Below are 12,008 nucleotides of genomic sequence, written 5' to 3'. Positions count from 1 at the left end.
CTTCCCGTAACCTTCGGTCTGCTAATCTTCATCTTCTGGAACGCCAACATTCAAACTGCAACGCCAGGGCGGACGCAGGTTTGCTACTCTTGCATCCAGACTTTGGAATTCCCTTCCTCTGGGGATGCGTTCCTGCACCGACCTCCTGGCATTCAGGAAACAGCTTAAGACCTGGCTCTTCTCATCGGCTTAGGCACTCTCCCTCTTCCATCAGGATGCTCTGTTAGTTAGCGCCATGAAGCCCCTGGGTGTCCGTGCGCTTTACAAAAAAATATAAACATAAATAACATAACACAAGCCACCTCTCCTGCGACAGATACTTCAGTAGTTTTGAGGTATAGGGGGCATAGGAGAAAGTTGGGGTATACATGTTGTATGCTTGCACTACATCACCACTACGCAGGGCCACTTTTTTCTCACACTAGATGATAATTGTCCTCTGTATCGCAGACCCGAGTCCCTTAGATGGCAGTTCCTTTAGATAGGGTGTGACTCCAGGCGGGAGATCTCCGATTGTGAGTTGGAATGTCCGAGGGGCGCTAGATAAAGTTAAAAGAGGGGCCATACTCCAACAGGCTAAAAGATACCGGGCAGACATCCTAAAGCTTCAGGAGACACATTTAATGGGAACTAAAGCTCTATGCCTTCTCCGTTATGGTTATGGTCAAGTATTCCACTCTAGCTTCACCAGGGGGCTCGTGGGGTTGCGATTTTAATCCATCGTAGGGTCCCATACAAACATATTAAAACATGAACAGATATTCAAGGGAGATATGTCTTTGTTAGGGGTACCATCTATGGGGAACAGGTGGTGCTGGGTTGTGTATATGCCCCCCCACCACTGTCATGGGCTCTTGTCGAGTCCCTTACTACCTTGTGGGCATATATACCAGACAGGATAGCGATCGTAGGGGTGGACTGGAACGATGTGATGGACATGGCCATCGATAGATGGAGAGTAAGGGGATATTCCACTGATCATCAAATCACCAAATTGAACTCCCTGGCGCTGAGATTGGGTTAGATAGATCCATGGTGATGGCTGCATGGGGAGGAGCAGGGATACACTTATTTCTCAAAGAGGCATGATTCCTACTCTCACCTTGAATATATATTTGAACTGATAAATGTCGTTAGTAGAGTGCAGGCGGTTGTAATCTTCCCAAGAGGTTTGTCTGATCACTCCCCAGTCGTTCTTCTGGTGCAGTTGGGCCCTGAGAAACAGCCCTTTCACTGGCATCTCCCTCTCTGGCATCTGCAGGATGAGAAATTTCGGGAGCACATAGAGCAGGCAATTGAGGAATATCTGGATTTAAATGTGGGGACAGTAGCAGAGGCTGATATCCTGTGAAGGAGTTATAGGAAAGAAGGGAACCCAAAGGTAGTACACTAGGGACCTTGGGCGTTTAGCTTATTACAAAAAACAGTGGACCCTAGTAGTTTGGGTGATCAGGGTAAGAATAGACACAAACTGGAATAGTATTTATGTCCTTTGTCCAGCCGGACAGGAATTTATTTAGCGATGCACACAATCAGAAAGTAATGTCAAGGGGGCACATGATTTATATATTTGTCCTGAAGATGATGCCATTTATCTTGTTTTTCGGCATCGAAACGTCATCGACACAATAGGATCATATGTACTGAATATGCTTGTGAATACTATGTACAATGGTCACTCAAACTACAATCAAGTCTGTTTACTGATCATAAGTATACAGACCGATTTGCTCGTTCTTGCCTATACTTGTTGTTTTGTCTTGTTCACTGTGGGTCATGGGCTGTGCCCCCTTGACATTACTTTTTGTGTGCATCGCCAAATCAATTCCTGTCCGGCTGGACAAAGGACATAAATACTTTTCCAGTTTGTGTCTATTCTTACTCTGATCACCCAAACTACTAGGGTCCACTGTTTTTTGTAATAAGGTATCCTGTAGAAGGCCATGAATCAGACCATACGTGGGCAGGCATTTCATTTTGTGCAGCAGCACGTCGAACTCAAAGGGAATCGCTTCTAGGATCAGAGGCCCACATACTGGAACTGGAGCGGAACAGTAGGGGGGAGGGAGGGAATCTGGTGCGCAGACAGTTAATGCTGGCGAGACAGTCCCATGTTGATACCGTGCTCAAAGAGGCCCGTCTTGCGTGGCCAGCGTCCCGTAGCAAAATCTACCATTGGGACGACAAGTCTAGTAAATTACTCCACCGACTGTGTCAAGGGGCCTTGCATCTGCAGGTTCTTCCCAGTATACCGAGCTTGGATGGGGGGACTTTGAGTGACCCCTCCATCATACCAGAGAGTTTTGCAAGTTACTTTGCAGAGTTGTACACCTCTAAGGAACTTCTACAGGAAGACATTATACACTGTTTTATAGCTGAGTTGCCGCACAGCCCCCTATCCAATGAGGCGCGAGCGGATCTTGATCTCCCTCTCACCGAGGAGGAGATTGGCATGGCGCTACGAGATTTGAATTCCGGAAAGGCACCTGGTTCGAAAGGATTCCCATGTGAGTTTTTTAAGAAATATTTCTCTAAATTAGGACTTCACTTTCTATGAACTGTGGACGAAGCGAGAGACCAAGGCCATCTTCCACGAGACTGGAGACACGCGGAAGTAATTGTATTCCAGAAACCGGGCCGGCCCCCAGGCCAACATGCTTAATTTTGCCCCATTTCTTGTTGAACGTTCAGGCCAAAATTTGGGCCAAGGCATTGGCTAATCGCCTTCAACCCCATATAACCACTTTGATCCATCCAGATCAGGATAGGGAATAATTTAATTTACTATCCAACACCTTCCCTAGTGTCCACGGGGACTGGAGTTGGAATAGTAAATTAAACTATTCACAATCCAGCACCCCAAAGCGCTATGCTTTGTAAAGGTTTGCATTGTAAAAACTGCGTTGTAACAGCATCAGTGGTAAAAGCATGCGTTGTAACGTCATACTTCCGTAAAAGCCGCCCTATTGTTGGCAGACATGGATAAGGCTTTTGATTCCCTTAGCTGGATGCACTTGTTTGTACTCTTAGACCGTCGAACCGGAACCCGCGATTTTTGTCATATTTGAAGTTACTATATACTGACCTCATGGCATCAGTGTGTGTCGCGGGCTATATCTCCTTCACATTCCCAATTGGAAGGAGCACCCGTCTAGGGTATCCCCTGTCGCCGTATCTTTTTGCGTTAGCAATGGAGCCCCTGGCGGCGTGGGTGCAGATGGATGCACAGGTGGCGAATTTTGAATGGGCTCATGGGCTTTCAGTTCGCATTGCATCGTATGCGGATGATGTCCTATTCTTTTTAACAGACATCAACAGGACGGGACCTAGGCTGCTCCGCATTATGCAAATCTTTGGGGAACTATTTGTGAATCAGCATAAATTCACTTTGTGGGTGCTGGGGGGAGTTGCAAAACTGGGGCCTTGGGCCTCGGCGGTTCAGGTGACGATGGAAGGGGTGAAATACCTGGGCCTTTTCCTGTGAGAGGGGTGGCAAGGGACAGAAATATTGTACAGGTATGGACACGGGTGTGTGAGGAGCTGAAAGTTTAGTCACACATGCCCCTATCCATTTATGGTAGATCAGCTATTTTTAAAATGGTGTCGTTTCCGTGCTTACTCTACCAATTGCAGAACCACCCATACCCGGTACCGCCTGGGTGGTTTTGCAAGGTTAATGCGGTGCTGGGCCCATTTCTGTGGGTGGGAGGGGCCTCCAGGGTGGTGCTGCAGGCTTGTTTTCAATCGCCTTATTGCAGAGGGCTGGATACGTCGGATGTCCAATCGTATTATATTGCATCGCATTTATTGGTGCTGAATGAATGGTGGTATGGGGATCGGAAGGACCCCTCGTATGTAGTGGAACAGAGGTGTATGGGAGAGTCTATCCTTCACACCATATTGTATTCGGTGCCCATACGCAACTTGTTACCGCCGGCCACTCGTGTAGTATTCCAGGTGTGGAAACACTCTCTCCGCAGGATGGGGTGGTGGAACAGGCTGACTGGGAAAACTCCGTTGTGGCATTATGGCCGATTACCACAACTTGCTGCATTGCTCGGATTTTGTGGCTGGGACAATATAGGAATCTCTATGCTAGGAAATGTGATGCGGGGCTCAGTTCTGAAATCATTTCAAGATTTACAACAAGAATATCAGATGCCGAAAACTTAATTTGATAAATATCTTCAGTTTCAACATGACATTTACCCTAGCATCTCGGGGGCTAGAGGCTCTCCCAGAGTTCTGTCTTATCGAAGTGTTTATGGGCGATTTGCAAGACCATAACATTTCAAAGATTTATCAGTCCCTGGTGACTAACAGCCTTAATACGTTAGATAAACTCAGAGAAGCTTGGGTGGCTGACCTCGGCCCAATAGACGGGGACGATTGGGTGGAAGCAGTGGCCTCCCCTCGGGAAGCAGCAATTGCAATGCAGCTACATCTCATCCAATTTAAATACCTTCACTGGGTTTATTATACCAGACTCAGGCAGTGGAGGGTTGGTTTAGTGTCTTCCCCGACATGCCTGCGGTGAGGTCGGGAGGAGGGATCCCTAATACATACAATCTGGCATTGTACAGCACTCACAAGATTCTGGCGGGGGGTTCTGGCCTGCCTTACAGAGGTGTTGGGGTGGGAACTCCCCTTCTCCCCAAGATTAGTGCTTTTACATATTATGGAGGGCATAGGGGGTAATATATACAATTGACACTTGTTATTGCTGGGATTGACTTTGGCAAAGAGAGATATAGCAAGGTTGTGGAAAGCATCAACCACACTTTCTCTCTCAGCATGGAAAAATGGGCTGGACTTCAGTATGAGATTAGAGATCTCAATATTCAAAACCAGGGGATATCTGCAAAAACACCCCAAGATCTGGAAACGGTGGGCAGACTACTACTTGGATCCGTTACCTCCAGTGGACGCTTCTGTATCAGGCTTGCTATGTGGCCTCTTGGGTAGAAGATCAATTACGTAGTGATGTGATTTCTTTGGTAGGGTGGGTGATGTGGTGGCATCCGAAATGTAGTAGTGGAATAGTGCAATGGGGGGGGGGGGTTCATTTGATTTATGTTACAATGTTCTGCATGACAATGAGTATGATAAAGTATAAAATACATGTAAATGTCAATTATTTGGAATGTCCGATATGGCAGATATTTCTTGAGATAAGGAGCACTGCACTGTACTTGACCTTTGACATAATAAAATTTGTCTTTAAAAAACCAAATTAACAGTGTCCATGGCATGACATGTAGATATATTTTCTTTCTTTTAAATAGAAATTTACATGCTAAACTGTCATAGATTCTACAATTTTAAAGTAGGGTTTCATATTTTTACAGCGCTCTGAGTTATTTTAAAATATGATCTTTTAAAGAAAGGCCAAGGAACCTACCAATACATTCAGTAGGAAGCGGAGCCATAGCTAATTCTATATCAGGATCAATCAGCAATAAGTGCATACCCTCTAAGCTGATAGTTTTATCCCTGCTTCTTCCCATCTCTTTTTCTTTCAGACTTGCAGGTGCTTATTATTTGAGATGTTCTTGGGCTGGCTGCCATAGTGGTCCCTCTGATGCTGAGATCACTGCAGTCCCACACCTCAACTGGAAGACCTAAAGTTATTTGCTTACCTTGCTCTGCTTAATCAACTTAAACAACAGTTCTCAATGTGCATTCCAGACACTTTAACCATCACTTTATGCTTGCTCCATGAGTGATGCGATGTTGTTTTAATATAGCTCTGTGGTAGCCACAGTATTAGCCACTTAACTGTAGGGGGCTTCAGTTGCTTGGATATCTTCGGTGGAGGGGCTCTGTATAGTCACAGTAAAAGATCTTTCAGCTTTCCACTTCATGCTATGAGTTTTTACAGTGTTATCTTTAAGGCGTCATCTGCCAGTTCTGGTTTTTCCGTGCACAGGTCACCCAGAAAAGCCATAGGGTATTGAAACCCTCTGAGTAACATAGATTAAGTACCGGTATCTGTGGAGGTTCCCTGTCCAGAGCTCTGTCGGCGTTGGGGTTTAGGTCTCATAACTTTTCTTCAGACTTGTGTGAGTGTAAGGCATGATCTCCATTGAGAAGTATGCGGTAGAAGAGTGGAGGAGGGAGCGATAGGATGAAACAAATCATCTCATACACACATTCTACTTTTAAAGGCTCTTCGTTCGAAGTGTGCTCCTTTGAAAAGGATTTATGTAAATGGAAAGACGCGGCTTCTGATTTGAGCTGGACAAAGATCAACAACGTTGGACCACCCAGAGACCACACCAGCAACAGACCTGAGGGTATGTACATCTTTCAAAAGTGCCTTCCACTGCAACTGTGGAAATGAAGAACTTTCAGTGTAGCTAATAAACTGTTGTTGGAACCCCTGAGCCCTCTACAACAAGTGTATGCAGGCATAGCTCTTACCTTACTTTTTCCTTGCCCATCACTTTGTAAAAAATGATCTATCTTCACTAAAATCTTGTAGCTACTCTAAGTTTTTTCCCAGAATGCTCAGCACTGTGCGACAAAGGAGAGAGAACACTCTTCTCATTTTGTGATCACTGTTGATTTATGCAGGACAATCCAAAGCAATCACATTCATATCAATCATCACTTTATACTCTCTAGTATATCAGATAAGCTGCAATAACAAGATCATGGATTACTTGGTTAGGATGGTAGTCAGTAAGGAGGGTAAGTAAAGAGAAGAAGATATTTCCACCAGTGTGTAAGCAGCTGAGCCAAGCTTGCTTGGAATAATGCTGGTCAGGTCTGAAGAGCCTGTGAACATTCTCTTTTGTAAGTGCATTTCATAGATTGCCAAGTTTTTTAAAATGTAGAAGTGCCCAAGCCTCGATATGTAAAGTCATTTAAATTATCCTATAATGTGGAAGGCATACTCTAATCTGCGTATACTTTGCTTTTATGGCAGGATATTTTATTTTTGCAACAAACAACAACATGAATGGTAAGGAAGGCACAGCCAGGCTGACCAGCCCAACCTTCAGTGCGACGAGGGATGGCTCATGTTTTGTAAGTTGGATAATGTTTTAATAGTTGTATCCAGTATTGGGCTTTCGTTTTTGCAAATGGGACAGTATATCTAAACATTTGGTAACAGGTCTGCGATCGAAAATGTAATAGATTTGAGGCTACATTTCTGATGAATATTATTGAGCTATGTCACAAATTGGTGACCCACTATATGATTTGCTGCCATCACAGGGATGGTGGTCTACTGGGATCAGCAGACCACCATGTCTGTGTTTGCTTTTAAATAAAGTATTTGTTTTAAATGCAGCCAGTTTTACTCAAAGTTTTACAAAACATTTTTAAGAGTAGGCAGTGGTCCATTGAACCACTGCGTACACTTAAAACATTTTTTGCTAACATTCACAAAAGGGAAAGCATTTGCGAATGGGTTACCACTGCATTTTTGTAATCGATAAAATATTATTGTTTTGCACCCTGATTTCGGTTGCAAAACATTAATACATTCTATTCCGAATCGGTTATTGGAAGGAGCCACCCAAACAGGCACCTTCCAAATACCGATTCAGAATTTAGTGGAAAACCCAAATTGTGAATTACTAACAAATTACCGAATCACAATTTGGGTTAGTTACATGCCAAAAGGACTTTTTGCTATTGCAAAGGCCTGAGTTTGTAAATCGGACCTTTTGCGACCGCAAAATGCCTTTGTCCATCCGGCCCATAATTTTTAAAGGATGAAAACTTGGAATAAAACATTATTACCCACATGCAAATCCCATGTGTTCCTTGGTGATCTCGTTTCCTATTGGATCCTAAAGAACAGACTCAACAAGATGTTTCCTGTAATCTTCATTTTAGAAGACTTTCAGGAAATGGTATATAAGTGGTGAAATAGCATGTTCAGTCTTATCCTGAAGTTCACAATTGGTTCATGATGATCTTATGAAGAACCTGAACATGCATAAATAAAGTCACCTCTTCAAGATGTATTTAAATAGTTAGCCACCTTCCTCTCTGCTCTCACTGTTGTAGCTCCACCTCCATCGAGTTTTATTAGGTACAGTGTTCTCTAGACTATACTTCTCCTGTCATTACTAATGTTTTAATGTTTTCTGCCTTGTTCACTACTGCCCTTGTGTCCTGGTCAGTGCTGTACAACTAACCTTTTATAAATAAATTATGTTTAAAATGCTCAGCATTAGTTGAAAATGCTCTTAAAATGGAGACTATGGCCCTGATTACTAGTGGGACAATAAATTCCAACCCATGCGTAAACCCTTGTTACACACAGGTTGGAATTTGTCTGTATTTAAGGTATCGGATAATTATCAAATGCATTAAATACCTAAGCCTTTGTTAAATTTAACAGGGGAAATTGTACAGTATTTATCGCACCATGTGGATTTTGGAGCATTAAACACCAAAACCTGCATGTTATTTACCACAAACTCGTGGTAGGCGTTATCTATCACACAGGATAAATAACGCACCCCATGGTACTGTTATTTCTCATGTGAAATAAATAACAACTAAATTCGTACTCAACGCATATGTGGAATGGCTCTCAGATGCAGATTTAAGTTGGATACCAAAAAGAGCAAACACACAGGATTTGTAGGGAGTCCTGACTGTAAGAATGACAGGAACAAAGGGTAAAACAGACACATTGTTTTGTAATGTTTAATAGCCTCTAAACTGCCAAATGATGCCAAATAAATTCTGCTGCTAGGCGACTCAACCCTGTCTTGAATATTTTCTAATCCCACAACCACACTCTTCAAGATAAGCTTCCATTTACTGTATTTCTGAATGTTCTCACTTGGGTTGGAGCCAGAGAGTGTGGATCAGCCCACCCATTGCAGAGGTGGGCTGGCCAATTTAGGTGGAAAAAGATTTTCTGATAATCTGATGGCATTAATAGGTCAGCAAGTTGTGATGGAGTTAGTATCACATCAGGCTTGCTTGTCAGGTTGCCTTGGAACCAGTGTTTTGTTGAGCCATATGTGCATCTCGCTCAGGAACAGTTGTCAAGCTGGAGGCATTGAAAGCATGAGTTACACATTGCGCTGTCTCTGGGTCGGAGTTGTAATGTTCAGCTTTGGTGGATTGATTGGCATGGGGGTTCACAAAAGGCATAATGGATGACATATTCTTGTGCATGGTCAGTGGGTATGGAAAACGAGAAATTATATTTTGAATGATTGCTCAGAATGTCTATGGTAAAGTCAAGACAATGACAAATATTCCTTATTTATTTTTATTTGAAAAGTTTTATAATGGTGGAACAAGACCCATTTGGGTATCAGAGCGCTGTACAGAATTGGCGAAGACAAGGGAACCAAACATAATGGGACAGTAGCAAACAGATCCAGTCATGAGTTGGGGCTATCAGAGGTGCCCTAGAGCTCAGGAACAATTTAACATAACAGCTTGCAGTAAAACGCACCAGAGTAGTACAATGAGAATCAGAATATTAACAAAACGAGAGCATGAAAACAAGTTGATGCTGTTAAAGTTCGTTCAAGAGTAGCGTTTGACCAGTTTCTTCAAAGAAGCTATGAAAGAACTGGATCTGATCTCGGGAGGGAGTTCCAGATTCTTGGAGCAAGACCGGTGAAAGTACGATTGTAAGATCTTTTCTTTTTGAATCTTGGTGGTTTCAAGAGTAAGGTGGACGTACTTCTACAGTTCCTGCCAGAGCCCTAAAGTTCAAGCTTCTTTGCAAGGTAGATCGGGGTGTTGTAATGTAAGGCCTTATGGGTCAGGCAGGCTATCTTGAATCGGATTCTGGCTTCGATAGATAGCCAATTTAGTTGCAAAAGGTCGGGGGAGATGTGGTCATGCTTTCTAGAGCCCGTAATGAGTCTAGTCGATGTGTTCAGGGTAGCTCTTATTGGGACCAGGATAGCTTTGGGAAGTCCAGCAAGGGTCTCCAGACCATATTCCAATCTAGAGATAACCAAGGATTGAACCGCCGACCTGATGTTTTCGGGGGGAGGAAAGGTTTGATTTTTTTAAGGGTGTTAAGTTGAAAGTTGGCTCCCCAAATAGCTGCACAGATGTGTGCTTGCATGTTTAAGTGTTTATCCTAAGTGATGCCTAATGATTTGGCGGAGTGTACAACATGAGGGGTGCAGTTCAGAGCAGTGAGTTGTTTAAGCCATTCCAGGGTAGGAGCCAAGTGATTGGAGGGAGGGGAGTGGGGGGTTAAAAGAAATTCAGTTTTGAGAGTATTTAACAGATTTAACAGCAGATGGTTCTGAGCTAACCATTGTTGTGTTTGTGCAAGTGTAGCATTTAGCATTTTTGTGTCCTCTTGAAAGAGGTCTTCAGGTACAGTTGCGTGTCATCCACATATATGTAATACTGAATGTTAGCAAGGTTCAGAATGACAGAAAGTGGTTCCATAAAAAGGTTGAAGAGAGTGGGCGAGAGCGCGGATCTTTGAGGCACTCATGACAGGGGTACTGGATGCAAGGGAATGGTTCATTTTTATCCTTTGTGTGCAGTTATGCAGGATAGAGGCAACCCAATTTAGGACTGGGCCCGAGATACCCATCCTGTGATGAAGAAGATCCATCAAGTTATCATGTTTGATGGCATTAAAGGCTGAGGACAGGTTCAGAAGGATCAAGAGACAAGGGACATTTTGGTCAAGGGATCTCAAGGCGTCATCTACAATGTGAGTTAGTGCCGTTTCAGTACTGTACCCTGTTCTGAAACCTGGCTGATGGGGGTCAAGGAGTTGGTATTTTTCAATGTGGCTTTATAGCTGTGAGTGGATGCATTTTTAGAGCAATTTAGCTAGTGTCATAATGCAGGTGATAGGGCTGAAGTTGTTGGGATCCAATAGGTCCACTTTGGGCTTCCTAGGAATGAGAGTAACTTGCCCAACCTTGAGGCAGTCAGGTTTCCCTGTAAGAGGGATTCATGAATGATCCTGGACCAAAGAGGGAGAATGGCTGAATTTAGCTCTTTTAAAAGCTTACCTGGTAAAGTATGGCTGAAATGGTTGGAGGGTTTAAGGGACGCCATGTTGTGTAGAAGCTCTCTGACATCTGGGAGGAGAAAGGAATTCCAAGAGGCGTTATTTTGAGCAAGTATCCTAAGGGCGAGGATATTGTCGAGGAGTCTGCCAGCTCAGCTGGCAATGCGGATGGTGTCAGAGGCCTCAGAGTTGGGGTGACAGGTAGTAGCTCCAGCTCGATTTTCCTTGTTTTTTCAGAGAAGTGAACTGTGAAATCATCACCACTAGGAAGCAAGGATACCGGAGTAGTGATAGGGTTAGAAGAATGGTTAGCTTGTTCCTTGATGATTTCAAAGAGCGTCTTGGGTCTATTTTTGGCTCCATCCAGCTGAGTCCTGAAGTGGTCTATTTTAGCCAAGCGGATGTGTTTGTTGTAAGTACTTCTCACTTTCCTAAGTTGGGTGAGACTAGTGGTGGAGGGCGTGTTTCTCCAGAGCCTCTCTGAGAGTCTAAGATTGCACTGCTCATCATTTAGGCCACCATTGAACCAAGGTTTGGATTGTTCGACGGGAATCCTTTTGAGTTGCTTTGGTGCAATAGTATCAAGAATGTTAGACGTGTTAATTTAGCGATGAAAGCATGCAAAGCCCACCCCCCTGGTTTTAACAAGTCAAGCGCTTCTGATAATGGCGTAGTCAGGGGGGATTAAGATGTCGAGAACTGGGGAGGAGGTATCATTGAGCCTAGTTTCAGTGAAAATTAATAGGTCCAAGTTTTGTGCAATGATGAGTTCTGAAATATCAGCTGCAAGTTTCACAGTTGATCTACAGTTGAGTAGTATCAATTTAGTGTGCAGGTGGGAGGTGATCACTTCATGATGAGAGGTGGTTATGTGGAGTAGGTTTTCCTTGTTTACCGATCTGTGCTTAAGACTCGGTTCCCTGTCAGGGTCCGAGGTGATGGAGGGGATGTTGAGAGTAGGGTAGGAGGAGGAGACAGTCCTTGAGTCAATGTAAGAGAACAGGAGGAAGAGAAGGTCCTCTTCAAA

At 43.8% G+C, this 12,008-nt stretch overlaps 1 protein-coding gene across 1 annotated transcript in view; it reads left to right on the top strand.

The window, feature by feature from the left end:
- MAMDC4 (MAM domain containing 4) overlaps positions 1-12,008 on the top strand; it is a 569,927-nt gene that overhangs the window by 117,099 nt on the left and 440,820 nt on the right. Inside the window, exons 8-9 of the mRNA XM_078642067.1 lie at positions 6,168-6,296; positions 6,932-7,032. Coding sequence (XP_078498193.1) covers positions 6,168-6,296; positions 6,932-7,032 — 230 coding nt within the window. The remainder of the gene's footprint in view (positions 1-6,167; positions 6,297-6,931; positions 7,033-12,008) is intronic.

The sequence above is a fragment of the Lissotriton helveticus genome, chromosome 5_1 (genome assembly GCF_964261635.1).
Source record: "Lissotriton helveticus chromosome 5_1, aLisHel1.1, whole genome shotgun sequence".
In the NCBI taxonomy this organism is placed as follows: domain Eukaryota; kingdom Metazoa; phylum Chordata; class Amphibia; order Caudata; family Salamandridae; genus Lissotriton; species Lissotriton helveticus.
The sequence above is the reverse complement of the archived record's forward strand: the minus strand, read 5'-3'. Positions and strand labels throughout refer to the sequence as shown.